We start from the raw sequence: 16735 nt of genomic DNA, 5'->3' as shown, positions 1-16735 counted from the left end.
AATTTATCGTGAATGGAATGTGTGTAGGTATATGTGAGTTTTGTGTATGTGTACATATATGTATTATTTTTACAAATATAGGATCAGGTCTTTTTTTTTTTTACTTAATATTTTTTTACTTCATATTTTTACTTAATATTTTGTGGACAGTTATATACACAACTCTATATCAGCAGTTTTACTTGTAGTCTCACTTTTAAATTTAGGATTATTTTTAGAAAGAATTTAAGTTAATTATTCTGAAATGGAGGAAATTTGTAATGGCCGGTTTATGATGATAAAAGTAACTGTTGAGTACTTGTTCACTGTTAACAGTATATTGACTCAAAGTCTGTAATAAATCAAACTTTGGATCTATTTGAAAGCTAACTTATTTATACTTGGTATGTAGAAGAGAACTTCTATGTCACTTCATTTAATCACCATCCCCCTTTAACAGACAGAAAGCTGACATGGAGAGGTTAATTTGTGGGAAGGATTTAATCCTAGGTCTGTCTGAGGACAAGGCCTTTGCTTTTCCATTGGGACATGGAACTATTATTTAATATACTGGGTGAGATAGAGTTTTGAAAATATCTGAATATTGGAGAGTTGCTAATTTATCGTGAATGTAAAGTTAGCTTGCAGGTGGTGATGCATCGTTTATAAAAGATGTGAGTAGCTGCTATGAATAAAACATTTCAAAATTGTGATTGTGGTTAATAGTTTTATGTACTTATATTTTACATTGTTTATACAGTACAATTTAGTTTGAGATCATGGTGTTGAGCAAGTTGTAAGTTTCTTCTGTGTTTTTGACGGGCAGAGGGGGGAAAATGTCTTTTAAGGTAGGGGTCCCCAATCCCTGGTCTGTGGACTGGTACCGATTTGTGGCCTGTTAGGAACTGGGCCACACGTTGTGTATGGGAGGTGAGCCACAGGCGAGCGAGCAAAGTGAAGCTTCATCTATATTTGCAGCCGCTCCCCAGCGCTAGCATCACCACCTCAGCTCCACCTCAGATCATCAGGCATTAGAGTCTCATAGGAGCACCAGTCCTTGGTGCCAAAAAGGTTTGAGACCACTGTTTTAAGGCATAACTGGTAAAAACATGAAGTCTGGAGAGGGCATCCCTCCCTGCCCCTGTATATTAGCAGGCTCAGCAGGTTGGGCTAAGCCTGGTGAGGCTCCTAGACCATTACCCGCTCCCCCAGAGGAGCTATCTGTTGCAAGCAAGGAAGGCAGCTATCGGAGTAACACCTTGGGCATGTTTGTGTCTTTCCACAATGCTAGGTTTATTGAGTAGAACCTTCTTAGATAAACCAAGCAGATACTCATGCAGGCAAACACACAACATGCAGAGAAGGGGGAGTACAGAGGCTTATGTGACAGAGCGATAGCGTGAGAGCCCTCTGCGTTCTTGGAGTCTTGAAGTGGGCTGTGGAACTGGCGGCCTGGACATCCTTAGTCCCTCCAAGCCAGTGGCACAATGGGCAGGAAGTCTGTGTCTTCAGCTGTAGCATTACCTTCACAGTGTGTTCTGGTCAGGCTTAGTGCTTGGCTTATATAGCCCTCAGTGGGCAGAGTTCTTCAGTTATCAGTCCTGGCAGCTGTGTGGCTCTTTTCCACCATTGTGGCTGTGACATGGCTGTGATGTTTCTGTCATTTTGGGCTTCTTTGGTTTTGGACCTTCAGGTCACACCCTAAGGGTGTTCCCATCATGTGACTTGGTTGTTTGGCAGTTGAAATTACTGTCATGGCTCCCAATGGAGTCCATTTTGTAAAGTCCTAAAAGTCTTCATTCACTGTGTCTATGCACAGGCTAACCAAAGACTAGAATGTAGGGGCCTCAGTGCCTGGACTGGGTGTTCTGGCCCGGACTTCCTCAGATCTCCGGGTTGCTCCCTGCGCCATGGTCTCCTCTCAGACCCAGGACAATGGACTGAAAAGGAATGGGCTCTTGCATCTCAGAAACCCCCTTTGGGGTAGTGGAAGGGGTAGACGTTACTTGGCACTTGTTGCAGTTGAAGAGTGTAGAATTCTCCTTTTCTCCCAGAAACAGCTGTCCAAGACTTCATCGTGGCTCTACTGACTGCTTTGGCCAGCCTTGGTGGCTGTTTCATTTGTCTTTATAGTCGGTATTTTTTACAGTGTTATTAGTCCACAGTCAAGCTGTTGAATGAGTGAACAAATAAACGAGAAGTGGGTTTATATTCTTAGGTTTCAGACTTAACCATTTTAGAAAGCAAGATACAGAATTGTATGTTGGGTGAAGGGTTGTTAGGTAGGATTTTATTTTTACCCAGATGAAATCAAGATGATCTACTTGGTACAGATATATCCCTGCTAAAATAAAGGGAAAAAATTAGACATAGTGGGATAATCTAGTCTCTTAAAGAAGTCACTACCTGTTGTCATGGAATCAGCAGCAGCAGCAGCACTATAATATTTTTTGCCTTTCTAGAGAACTCATCATTGTATTTCTTTAATTTAGTTTTCTCTAAAATTAGTACCTGCTGGATATAAACATCAACAGCAGAATATAGAAGTAAGGATTTGTTTCCCCTCTAGACAAATAGAGTATACCGTATACTCAGTCAGTTCTGCACCTTTTTTCCCCTTTAATCTGTTATGGATGTCTTTCTGGGCCAATGCGGGTAATTCAGATTTATTTTAAACCACTACGTAAAATTCACATTTGTTTTAAATCACTACATAAAATTCACCTTTGTTTTAAATCACTACATAAAATTCACCTTTGTTTTAAACCACTACATAAAATTCACCTTTGTTTTAAACCACTACATAAAATTCACATTTGTTTTAAACCACTACATAAAATTGGGTGTATACTTTACATAGCCAGTTCTCTATTGAAGAATATTTATATAGTTCCCAGGTCTGCACTATCCAAAGGTGACAATGAATATTCTCATGTAATTTTATATATGATGAAATTCCCAGAAGTGGAATTACTGGGACAAAGGCAATGGGCATTTAATGTTTTGATAGGTACTGCTTAATTGCTCTCCAAAAAGATCATATAAATTTATTTTTCTACAGTGGCTGCGAATTATTTTTCTCTACACTTTTGCTTAATGTATCATCAGACTTTAAAATTTTGCCAACCTATTGGGTGAAAAGTGATATCTTACATTTGTATTTTATTATTTTTCCTTCTCACTCCCCATCCCCCTGCCGCCCTGCCTGCCAGTATTACTGAGACAATTGACAGCATAACGATTTGACTTACATATATTGTGAAATGACTACCATAGTAAGTTTGGTGAACATCTATTATCTCATAGATAAAAAGAGAAAAAAAATGTTTTTTTCCCTAGTGATGAAGACTCTTAGGATTTATTCTTTTAACAACTTTCCTATATACCATGTAATAGTGTTAACTACAGTCACCATATTGTCCATCACATCCCTAGCACTTATTTATCTTATAACTGGAAGTTTGTACCTTTTGACCACCTTCATCCACTTCCCCCTCCCTGTACCCTCTGCCTCTGGTAACTACAAATCTCATCTCTTTTTCTACGAGTTTAGTTTTTTCTTTCTTCTTTTGTTTTAGATTCCACATATAAGTGAGCTTATATGATATTTGTCTTTCTCTTTCCAACTAATTTCACTTAGCATAATGCTCTCAAGGTCCATCTGTGTTGTTACAAGTGGCTGAAGAATGTGTGTGTGTGTGTGTGTGTGTGTGTGTAACACATTTTCTTTATCCATTCATCCATTGATGGAAACAACACAGGTTGTTTCCAGGTTTCAGCTATTGTAAATAATGCTGTAATGAACACGGAGGTGCAACTATCTGTTCAACATAGAGTTTTCATTTACTTCAGATAAATACCCAGAATTGGGAGTGCCGGGTCATACCGTAGTCCTGTTTTCAGTTTTCTGAGGAAACTCCATGCCGTTCTGCATAGTGGCTGTGCTAATTTACAATCCCATCAGTAGTGCACAGGGCTTCCCTTTTCTCCACATCCTCACTAGCGTTCATGTTATCTCTTGTCTTTTTGATAATAGCCATTCTAACAGATAGGTATAAGATGAAATCTCATTGAGGTTTCGATTTGCATTTCCTTGATAATCAGTGGTGTTGAGCATCTTTAACATGTACCTGTTGGCCGTTTGTATGTCTTTGGTAGAATGTCTATTCAATTCCTCTGCCCATTTTTTAATTGATTATTTACCTTTTTTCTTGCTATTGAGTTGTTTGAAATTTTTATATATTTTAGATATTAACCCTTTATCAGATTTACGGTTTGTAAATATTTTCTCATTTGTAAGTTGTCTTCATTTTGTTGATTGTTTCTTTAGCTGTGCAGAAGCTTTTCAGTGTGATGTAGTCCACTTGTTTATTTTTTATTTTGTTGATTGTGCTTTAGGTGTCACATCTACAAAAAAATCATTGCCAAGATCCATGTAAGGGAGCTTTTATCCTATGTTTTTGCTTCTATGGTTTTATAGTTTCCAACCTTACATTTAAGTCTTTAAATCAGTAGAATTAATTTTTGTGAGTGTTGCAAGATTGGGGTCTAGTTTCATTCTTTTACATGTGAATATCCAGTTTCCCTAGTACTATTTATTGAAGAGACTGTCTTTTTTTCACTAAGTATTCTTGGCTCCTTTGTCAAATATTAATTGATCATATTTTATTATTATTTTAAAAAGGTTTATCAACCACTTACATTTCTTTTTCTGAGGATTAATTTAAGTAGCAACTTCTTATGTATTATATAATAGCATAAATTATAAACATTAGGTTTATACCTAAGTCTTTCAAAGGAATAACATTTGTTTTATGTATAGCCGGTCATACCTGTAATCCTAGGCAGAAACCACTACTTTCATTAGCCACAATGGTATAGATTTTTGTGTGATAAAATACTAACTGCATTATTTCATTGATCCTGACAACCATAATCAATTTATCAGTAATAATAATAAACAACAAAAATGATCCCAAGTTTATTGGCTTCTGTCATATAATAAACGTACCTGAATTAACTTAGTCTTGTTTGTGTGACTTTTCTTTTAACCAGTGGTAATATTGCACGTATCTAAGGTAAAGTCTTTTCAATCATGATCTTAATCATATTCTGGGAAATGACATAAAGGAATTATGACCTTATGGTTCTTACTTAAACTATTTCATTCAGATATATAAAAAATATATTCCAAGTTGCTTGATAGTGACAAGCTTGTTATTTAAAATTTCTTTGTTTGGAGAGCCTTGAAATATAGTGTTATCAGAGAAGATTCTGAAGCAGAAAAAAATGCTGTTGATTGATAAAAGTCTGATGGAATAATTGTTATAATACATATATGTTAAAAGCAACAGAATTCTCTAAAACTGTTGATAATAAAGCTGTGAGGAATGAGATTGGGAATGGGTTTTCTGAAGCAACATTGTGAAGTGCTTCTTGGAGAAGTCTTATAGTCTGTGAATTTCTAAATTTTATTTTTATTTTATGTAGAAAACAACATATGTATGTATTGAGGTTTGTTAATTTTGTTATTAATTTTATTCACTTTTTCTCCTGGGCAAATAATGGGTTTACTGCATCCAGTTTTTCAGTATGGGTAAATATTTTTTCTTGCTGTGGTCAAGAGAAGGAAATAGGCCATAAATGGTCATTGGTGTGGAATTTTTCAGAAAGTGCACAGTCAGCACCAGGGCTGGGGGCAGTCCTGGAGGGAAGAGATCAGGTTGCTGCACACACAGCCCAGGCACTTAGTCCGCCCTCATTAATGTTTGAATTAATGCCTGAGTTTTGGTTAGTTTGTTATTTTAGTAGATAAAATTTAAATAATTATCATTAGAAACTCTTTTTTGGACCTTTGTGAAACAATGTTAAAGGATAGTTTGAAGGAGGTAAAGTGAGGGTTGGGGGAATTTATACTCTAGTTTTAATGGTTAGTTTTCCTCATCAGTAAAATGGTGGAAAATAAGATCCCTGCCTACCTCACTGGGCCGTTTTTGAAGATCAGATGAGGTCATGTTTGTCTTCGTAGTCGTTCATTCATTTGCAAACATTTATGATGTTATATTTAAAAAATAAAAATTTTTATTAAAATATAGCTAACATACAACATTGCATTAGTTTCAGGTGTACACCATAGTTTTTCAACATTTATACATGTAAAGAAGTGATCACCGTGATAAGTCCAGCAACCAGATGACACCGTACAACGCCGTCACAGTACTGTTGACTGTTTTCCACACACTTCACACTACATCCCCATGACTTATTTGTTTTATACCTGGTAGTTTGAAACTTTTTATTTCCCCTCACCCCTCCTTTTGATTTTTTAATTACAGTTGACATTCACTATTATTTTATATTAGTTTCAAGTGTACAGCACAGTAGTTAGGCATTTATATAACTTATGAAATGATCCCCCCAATAAATCTTACGCCCATCTGGCACTATAGACAGTTATCACCATATTATTGACTAAGGACCCTGTGCTTTACTTCATATTCCCATGACTATTTTGTAACTATCAATTTGTACTTCTTAATTCCTCACGTTTTTCACCTGCTCCCAAACTCTCTCCCATCTGGCAGCCATCAGCTTGTTCTCTGCATCTGTGAGTCTGTTTCTGTTTTGTTTATTTTGTTCTTTAGATTTCCATATGTGAGATCATATGGTATTTGTCTTTCTCTTACTTATTTCACTTAGCTTAATACCTTCCAGATCTATCCATGTTGTCACACGTGGTAAGATTTTATTCTTTTTTTATGGCTGAGTAATAGTCCATTGTATATATGTACCACAATTTCTTTATCCAGTTTATTTGTGGGCACCTAGGTTGCTTCCATATCTTGGCTCTTGTAAATAATGCTTAAATGAACATAGAGGTGTATATATCTTTTTGAATTAGTGTTTTGAATTTCTTCAGATAAATATCCAGAAGTAGAATTGCTAGGTCATATGGTAGTTCTATTATTAATTTTTTGAGGAACTTCCATACTGTTTTTCCATAGTGACTGCACCAATTTGCAATCCCACCAACAGTGCAGGAGGGTTCCCATTTCTCCACATTCTCTCCAACACTTGTTGTTTATTGATTTATTAATGATGGACATTCTGACAGGTGTGAGGTGATATCTTGATGTTAGACTTGTAAGTCCCTTTAGCTTTCAGGCCTCCCTGCAAAGCTGTAGGTAGCACCTTATTATTACCCCATTTTATACGTAAGAAAACTGAGGCTCAAATTCGCTCAGACAAGGCTGGAATTTATACCCAAGACTATCAGAAATACTCTGAAAAAATTCACAAGTAGGAAAGATGTATTTAAACAAACATATGTGAAAAGGTTCTTTAGCGTATAAAGCCAAGTATATCATCAGTTCATCATTGTTGTTGCTTATGTTAGTATGGTTTAACAAAATATTTTCTTCCTTAGATAAACTGAAAAACCACATTTGTTTTCTGGTATGAAAGTAATACTTTAAAAAAATTTTTTTTTAATTGGAAAATATATACAGATAATAAAAAAAATCAGAATTTTATAACTCACCCCTAGATAACCTCAATTTTACATATTAATACATAAGTGTCTACTCCTGTAAGTCTGTTTACATCTGTACACATATGTACAATACCTATGGGTTTAACGTGAGACGTTGATTCTTCCTCATTGGGGTTTTAGAAACACCCACTTTCCCTGGTGTGGTTTGGGTGGGATCTTTTCAAGGTCTCTTCTGACCCTCCCTCCCCTGTGAATCTCTGACATCCTGAGAATTCTCAGATAAGGATAGAGCCAGGCAGTGACTCAATCACAATATATTTGGGAGGATGTACAAGGTGCCTGAACCATTGCCACCTCTGCTTGTGCCATGCCTCCTCTCTTAAGTGTGGTTGCCTTGAGTATATTTGGAATTAGGCATATTGAAGAAAGCAAAGCAAGTGCCGATATTCTGCTGTAGTTTTTCTGAAGTGCCACAGACAGCTAGAGGTGACGGATACTGAAGGATGAAGGCAAGTCTCGGATTCAGGCAGCCAGGCTCAATGGTCCTGGCTGCACCCTTGCCTCCCTAGTGCTTTCACTCTGTAATACGCTACGTCACTATTTTTCGTGTTTCCTTCATTTTGCTTTTCTGTGTTGCAGTCTCTTCCCATAATTAACATAGCTAAAAAGAAAAAGTAACCTTAAAAGTCGTTTTTAAAAAAATAGAGCCTGTTAGACTTTTGAGCTGGATTTAAATCCCAGTTCTGTTATTTAAATTGACTTGTGGCCTTGATAAAATTCTGAGTCTGTTTCAACAGTAAAATGGTGATAATACCTACACATAGAATTATCCTGAGTATTAGGGATATGAAATACTAGCCTCATAAAATAACACTGAGAATCATTAACATCTTGCTATTGCTGGTTCGTGTACATATGAAAATATCAGGACTTTTTTGTATTTTGAATTTGGTGAACAGTTCAGGAGTATAGAGTTGTATGGGGTGGAGGTTATATACTGGAAGGGTTGTATACATGCATAACGTTTTTGGCTTATAAGTTGTTAAGGGTGTTTGTTACACATCAAAATGAAAGAAATCTCGAAGAGAAGGTATCTTGTTTAAGAGAAGATATCTTGTTTGGTGTTACACACCAAAATGAAAGAAATCTCGAAGAGAAGGTATCTTGTTCCAGGTGTAATGGAAGTGGCTAGTGGTCCTTACATTGTACACGTGGTAGTAGTGCTCTTTGATTTGTGACCAGTCATTTTCTACAAGGCATGCCATTTTTGGGCTTTTCAATTCAGTCTGTCTTTGAAACCTTTATCAAAATATGCCACCCCATTTCCGGTATCTTCATACCAGGTTGATCTATCTGAAGGTTTCATTTTCCTTTCCTGGTTCCATCTTGGTAAGTCAACAGTTTATAGTCTATTACCTGTCTTTTTTTTATTATTATTATTAAAATCTTGGCACTTTCAGCAAATTCCATGTGACCTGGGTGCCTAGAGAGGTGGCAAAACATTGAAATTCATTTTGGATTCCCCCATGTGAAATCCCCTCCTCCGCTTGTGTTTCTAGTCCCTTCTTTCTAATCCTGATTCCTGTCTTACGAATAGGTTATTAAAAATCCAAAAGCTAGCAAAAGTTCTTCCCCAGCATGGTGTTGGGCCTGCTGGAGAAGTCCCAGATGTTTGTCCTCAAGGAGTATATAAATTAGTGGGGTTTAGACAACACTAGGCCTTCCACAAGGTTTTCCTTTGACACACCTAGGCCCACTCTCCAGTGTCCGTGATTGCTTGATGAGTCCTTAAAACCAAACTTGTTTATCTGACCTCATTAGATGAGAGGTTTTTTTTTCCCACCAAAGATTGTCTTAATTGAAGAATGGAATTAAAAATGCACGTGTACGTGCACGCACATGTACACACCTCATATGTGTACACTTAAAAACTATCCAAACACGTGGCAGCTGTTATGAGATTGCTTGTAAACCAGCAGGTACTCTGGTGTTATTTGCAAAGCTTTGTCCTCCATAACTGCTTGTCCTTAGAAACCTGCCTGTCTGGAAGGAGGGCCTCTGAGTATTGTTTTCTGCAAACAAATAGCTTCCAACACTTCTGCAAACCTTTTGGCAGGAGCATAGAATCAGTAATCCAGGGATTAAGACCCAGCATTGTGGTTTGTGGATTGGTGAGTTGTAGCTAGACTTAGGACCAAGAACAATAAGTTGGGTAGTGCATCATTAGAGATTTATTTTTCCAACAGACTGTGCGATTGAGAGTTATGTCATAATAAGGAGGCAATTTCTGCTTCCTAAGATACTGTATTGAAGTGGATGTCCTTGGATAGCCTTAGTTTTTCCTTCATCTTCTTCAGTTACATATTGAATTAATACCAATTACAATCAAATCACTGCTGTGGATCTCTTTTATGCTCGTGTTATTTTATTTTTATTTTAAAAATTATTTATTTTTTAGAATTCAGTAACACATGTATTGTATGATAAGTTGTACAGTGAAAAGTAACTCTTCCTTTTTACTCCTGTACCCCGGCCACCTGATCCTTTCAGCTGCCCCTTTTGGTGGCTTTCCCAATGAACACTTTCCTGTATTTAAGTCTTTATATGATTCCCTCTTGTATTGACTGAGCTTGTCCATGTGACTGGCTTTGGCCAATGGTGAACTAGCTAGTAAGTGTGATGCAGGGACAGGCTTGATAAAGTACTTGCACATTGGGACCAATGCTCTGGGAATGCTCACTGTTGTGATACTTCCTCTTAGAACACAGAAACTACCCATTGTGAGGTACCCAACCTAGCCCATGGAGAAGCTATATGGGAGAGATCTGGGGTCCCTGCCAATAGCTTCCAGCCCTGTCAACTTGCCAGCCATGTGATAAATGAGCTTTCATGGAAGTGGAACCTCCAGCCCCATTCAGGCCATTCCAGATGATGCTATGTGGGGCAGAGAGGAGCTTTCCCTGTCAAGACCTGTCCAAATTGAAAAACTGTGAGCATTAGCTACTAAATTATATGGTTTGTCATATAGCAACAGATAACTGAAACACTATATTTTGAGTCTTGCTTTTTCCACTGATTGATATATTAGATATCACTTTGTTTCAGTATTTACAGAGTTGCCTCATTCTTTTTTAAGAACTGGATAGTATTCCATTGTATGGCTGTGCAATAATTTATTTAATTATCCTTTTATTGTTGTATATTTATGTTGTTTCCAGTCCTTTATTGCATGCTTGCTTCCTTTTGCACACGAACATATACATTATTGGCTAAGTTCTTAGATATAGAGTTGCCGGGTCAAAGAGTACATGAATTTGTAATTTTAATAGGTATTGCCAAGTTGCCCTCCAGAGAAGTGATATTCCCACCAGCTCTGGGGATCTAGTTGATGGATGCCAATCTGAATGGTGAAAATTGAGTCACAGTGCAATTGGAATGTTATTACATTTCTCCTTTAATATTTTTTTCCCCATATCGAAAAGCCATTTGCATTTTCTTTTTGATGAACTCCGTTTGTTTTTTTTTTTTCTGTTGGATTGTTGGCCTTTTTCTTCTTCAAAGGAGCTTTTTATATATTAAAGAAATTAGCTCTTAGTTTGCTTTATGTGAAGCAAATCTTTTTTTCTCCTCAGTTTCTTATTTATTTGCCTTGATTTGAGCAACTTTTTCTTAATTATGATTAATTTTGATAGCTGTCTTTTATAACTGCTGGATTTTCTTATTTTCATTTTGTCATATTTAGTCTTTTCTCAGTCCTTGATTATAATAGATATTGTCCTATGTTTTCTTCTAGTATTTTTATTATTTTGCTTTTTGTATCTCTTTCCTAAATCTATCTAAAAAGCCTTTTGGTGTAGAGGTTACACATTTATGTTTTTCCAGATAGATTTGTGAGGTGGCTAACCTGTGGTCCATTAATATTGTTATGCCATATCTTTCTTATATATTACATTTCATACCATAGATAATTTCAGTTTATTTATTGAATTCATCAAACTCTTTTGAATAGCTATCCCATAAATTACTTAATTATTCCCTTTTTTCTATACTATCTCAGGAAATGCTATAGTGCATATTTTAAAAAATCTTTATCATTATTAACCTCAGACTAGTTTATGATTTCCTTTGTGGATATACAACTAAATATTTCTGGTCTGTTTTAAAAGTTATTTAAACTTTCATCTTGTTAAGCTACTCAAAAGCCAGAGTTGGAAAGGTAAGCATTTTATGCATGGGAATATGAAGGTCAATCCATGTAATTTAGATTCATCTGAAGGTAAATTAGGATTGTTTAGGCATAGTGAGTGACATGCTTTTTTATCATGTACCATATGTAAAGGCTTATTCCTAAATTTCTAAAACATGTTATGGTCCCGTTATAAAAACTATATCTAATTAAGGGAGTGCTAAGGTTGGGACCCTATGAAAAGAAAATTGTGTCATGTTTATAGAATGGCTGAGGCCACATCATTCTGAGAAGAAATCAGGAAATTACACTTTTACTGTGGTTCATTAAGAAAATGGGTTCATTTAATTTGGTGACACACTTGTAATTTTATGTAACGACTGTAGCTGTCCTGAACACTCAGGAAGACGGTGACACTCAGCAGAGGCAAAACTGAGCAGTTCCTTGTTAAACTTAGCTTCCTGTTCTTCCAGCTTTTCCCTTTCTTGCCCTCGTGGCCCAGGTCATGTCTGCTGGCTTAGGGAGCTTACCTCCATACCTTTTTTCACAGGCCTGTCGTCTGACCCCGTGGGGCCTGGGAGGCCTACATTTGGAACATGTGCCCTATGGTTGTTAAGGATAGTTAACCTAAGAGATTGAGATGGACACCCCTAAAAAGAGATACAGAATTAAGGTTTTACCTAATCTTTGTATTTGCATTACAGCAGGACCCCTAAAGTTTGAGCTGAAAGGACCAAGTTTGGGGGGTGGGGAGGAGATTCAGATATCAGCCAGTGGTGGGAGAGGCTCTCTCGGGACACTCGTGGGCTGCTGTGCCTCTGTCATAGGCCTGCTATACTTGTTCTGTGCTTATAAACTGTGTCATGCTCTCCTCATTTCCTACAGAGACCGCTACGTCTCCTAGGTAAGAAAAACATTTCACTAAGGTGGGCAAGGTGACGTGTAGGTTCAGAATCACAGAATGTCGGAGCTAGAAGGAACCTACCTGAACCCTTTCATTTGATAAATACGGTTGACCCTCGAACGACACGGGCAAGTGAGCCTGCCTGGTTCAAACTCATGTTGTTCAAGGGTCTTCTGTTTAGATCCGAGGTTGGGGATCTGTGGATGTGGAGGGCTGAGTGTAGTTAAGTTTTTATGGAGTTAAAGATCTACACAGATTTTCGGCTGTGTAGGAGTCGGTGTCCTTAACCCTCGAGTTGTTCAAGGGTCAACTGTCGTGTCCTTATCGCTTCCTTTCTCTGCATTTTATACTCTTAGCATGTTTTGACACCAGCGGCATTGTCGTCCATTTCCTCAGTTCCAGATAAGCTGGTATATCTTAGAAAAAATTGAGTTTTAAGAATAAAAAAAATTCTTTCCTTTTTTTTTTTTTTTGATCCTATCTAAACTTTCTTTGCCTGCTCGTGGATGGGAACCAGCAATGAAGCAGAGTTTCGCCTTCGACAACGTTGGCTACGAAGGTGGTCTGGATGGCGCGTGTCCTTCACAGGCGACCACTGGCACCATCAGCATTTTGGGCATGACGTGCCAGTCATGTGTGAGGTCCATCGAGGGCAGGCTTTCAAGTCTGAAAGGCATCGTGAGCATCAAGGTTTCCCTGGAACAAGGCAGCGCAACTGTGAGATACGTGCCGTCGGTCCTGAGCCTGCCACAGGTGTGCTATCAAATTGAGGACATGGGCTTCGAAGCCAGCATCACAGAAGGAAAGGCTGCCTCCTGGCCTTCAAGGTCCTCACCTGTCCCGGAGGCCGTGGTCAAACTCCGAGTGGAGGGCATGACCTGCCAGTCTTGCGTCAGCTCCATAGAAGGCAAGATTAGGAAACTGCAAGGAGTGGTGAGAGTCAGAGTATCCCTCAGCAACCAAGAGGCAGTCATCACTTATCAGCCGTATCTTATTCAACCCCAAGACCTCAGGGACCATGTAAACAACATGGGGTTTGAAGCTGTTATCAAGAACAAAGTGGCTCCTGTCAGCCTGGGACCGATAGATATTGGGCGGTTACAGGGCACCAACCCAAAGACACCTTCAACTTGTGCTAACCAGAATGCCAATAACTCTCAGACTGTGATGCACCAAGAGAGCCATGTGGTCACCCTGCAACTGAGAGTAGATGGGATGCACTGCAAGTCTTGTGTTCGGAATATTGAAGAGAATATCGGCCAACTTTCAGGGGTTCAAAATATTCAAGTGTCCTTGGAGGAGAGAACCGCCCAAGTTCAGTATGACCTTTCTCGTGTCTCCCCAGAGGCTCTGCAGAGGGCCATTGAGGCTCTGCCACCAGGGAATTTTAAAGTTTCCCTTCCTGACAGGGCAGAAGGAAGTGGGACAGATAACAGGTCTTCCACATGTCACTCCCCCGCCCCTGCCCAGGAGACCCAGGGGCAAGGCGCCTGCTGTACCGTGGTGCTTGCCATTGCTGGCGTGACCTGTGCATCCTGTGTCCAGTCCATCGAAGGCCTGATCTCCCAAAGGGAAGGAGTGCAGCGAATATCAGTCTCTCTGGCCGAAGGGACTGGAACGATTCTCTATGATCCCTCTATAATTAACCCAGAAGAACTCCAAGCTGCTCTAGAAGATATGGGATTTGAGGCTTCGGTCGTTTCTGGTACGTTGTTGATACGTTCGATGAGCTCCCTGGAGTTGTCTCCTTTCTCTTAGTGTCTTACGGCATAGCACCTGCGTGCTTGGGCAGGTGAGCCACACCTGCTGCCTCACTTGTTGACCTTGGTAACAGGATTCTGCAACTTTCCCCCATGTGTTATGTTTGTCAGGTAGAGGAAATAGAATTTCTAACTGTTTAGATTTTGCCTTTCATGTAGCTGGGACTGAATTGCTAAGGTCCTTGGATTCTTGGCTTCTTTCTAAAGAGAACTCTGATTCTGTGTGAGTGTGTGTGTGTTTTAAAAGTGTGTCCTAGGAACATCAGGCCCTTCTCTGTCCAAAGGAACCATCATCACTTTCTCTGAAGATTTCTCTGCTAAATGAAATAAAATCATAAAACAGCGGAACCTTAGTCTCACTGCCCAGAACCCATTCTCTTGAAAGTGGGAATTAAGTAAAGGATTTAATGATGATTTCCTTTGCCACCCCGCCCCCCCACCCCGCCACCCCGATGATCATGAGAAGGGAGGTGGAGGTGACAGGCTTCACAAAACAAAGTGTCCACATACCTTGATGTCACCTCACCAGACAGTGTCCAGGCTAGTCACCATCCATGCTTCTCCTCCTGTCATCGACTGTTCACCTGCGATTTTCTTTCCCTTCCCTTACATGGGAGCCCAGCTAATGCAGCATCATTTCTACCGTGCACCAGGACTGTCAGTCGTAGGCTGCTGAGCGCCACAGCATCTCTCCTGAGAGCTTGTGTTGTAGAGAGACGAGGACTGAGGAGGAGGAAACCAGTGCCGCGAGACAAGCCCATGTGAGCCCAGGCGAGGAGCACCTGAGCCAAGCTCGGGGACTTAGGAAAGGCTTCTCTGGGAGGGTGACTGGGAGTGAACTGGTGAAGGGCAGTGGACTGGGGAGAGGTGTGTGGGGAGTGACCAGGACGTAGGAGGCCCAGGAAGCAGCCTGGGCAGTGCCCCGAAGGCCTGAAAGGCAGCACAGTGTGCTGGGGAAGCTGCAGAGAGCAGAGTGGCCTTAGTGTTGGGGGCTTAGAGAGGGTGATGAGGCAGGTGGGACGGTGGCTGGGCCATGTCGAATGGGGTCTGCATGTCAAGCTGAGTCTGGACTTTGTCGTGAAGGCAAGGGGAATCACCAGTGTATTTTGATCAGAAGAAACACAGGTCAGATTATATTTTAAGAGACCAGTCAGTGTCAGGGTGCAGTGTGGATCGAGGCAGTGAGTCCACGTAGTAGGCTGAGTGAAAATGCTGTGGGCTGGAGAGCAAAGATGCATTTGAAAGACACTCAGGAGTGGTCAGATCCGCAAGCAGTGTCCAGTTGTGTGTGTGTGATAGAGGCGGGGAGTAGGGGAGAGCCTGGGATGAGCCCCAGCTGAGGTAGATGCTGGAGGTTGGCTGGGTTTGAGTCCTGAATTCTGAGGGGGAATGGGGCTGGAAATGCAGATTTGAGTGGTGAGAGCCAGAGGAGATGAGAGAAAACCTGAGAAGAGTGAGTGTGAGAAGGGAAGGGGCAGAGGAGGAATGCGATGGCTCTGGCGTAGAGGGGAGGGGTGCCTGGAGGAGGAGGATCTTGCACAAGTGACACTAAAAGATGGAGTTTTGGAAATAAAGTAAGAGGGGTCGCAAAGGCTGTGGGCAGGAGCTACTTCTGGGCAGGAGGGAGCCCCACCTACAAGGTGGTGAGGAAGAGCAGACCTCCTGTAGCTTAGGCGGGGTGGGGTGGAGGGGTGTTAGATAGGGAGGGCTGGTTGACAGAGAGGCTGAAGATAAGAAGGGCTTGTGGGACAGTTTGTGAAGGCCAACTTTGTGGGCGGTAATGTTTTAACTGTTTAGATCGCAAGATACAGGCCCTGTAAGTCAGTGCTGACGCAGGGGGACTAGGATATAGACAGATTCCTCAGCCTCTGGATGGAGCTCCCTGCTGGCCAGTCACTAAGGAGCTCGTGAGCAAAGCCCCCTGGCCGCACTAGGAGCCAACTGGACCTGAATTTCCCACATCCACTGATGGCCACCAAGATAAAGCTTGTCACCTTGGAAAGTTTGTTCTGCTGTGATGCTTTCTCGCACACACACACACCTTAAAGGGAGTGGGTAAGCCATGTGGAATGACTTGGCCCTGCTTTGTATTTGTCTTTGTACTAAGTTTTAGGAAGGAGGACTTTCTCTCTGTGTGTGTGTGTGTGTGTGTGTGTGTGTGTGTGTGTGTTTTAATGAAAATTAATAAGGAAAATGCAATAGAACAGTAAATCCTATACCCAAAAGGTAAGAAATGTAGCATGGAGTCATTATCTGTTATATTGGTTTATTGACAGTAAAAAGAAATTTGCATTGAACTGCATAATCCAGAATAATTGGATTAGACTAAACCTTAAAGAAAAATACCAGTGATTTTTATTGGCCAGAATTATGAGAATTATATTTCCCAAGAGGTATTTAGGGTATCAGATTTA

General features: G+C 40.1%; 1 protein-coding gene across 7 annotated transcripts in view; it reads left to right on the top strand.

The window, feature by feature from the left end:
* ATP7B (ATPase copper transporting beta) overlaps positions 1-16735 on the top strand; it is a 77800-nt gene that overhangs the window by 21882 nt on the left and 39183 nt on the right. For all 7 annotated transcript variants that reach the window (XM_039839420.1, XM_039839419.1, XM_039839418.1 and 4 more), the window contains one exon: positions 13036-14266. In XM_039839420.1, the coding sequence (XP_039695354.1) occupies positions 13036-14266 (1231 nt within the window). The remainder of the gene's footprint in view (positions 1-13035; positions 14267-16735) is intronic.

Source organism: Pteropus medius, unplaced genomic scaffold, assembly GCF_902729225.1.
Source record: "Pteropus medius unplaced genomic scaffold, Ma_sr-lr_union100, whole genome shotgun sequence".
In the NCBI taxonomy this organism is placed as follows: Eukaryota; Metazoa; Chordata; class Mammalia; order Chiroptera; family Pteropodidae; genus Pteropus; species Pteropus medius.
The sequence above is the reverse complement of the archived record's forward strand: the minus strand, read 5'-3'. Positions and strand labels throughout refer to the sequence as shown.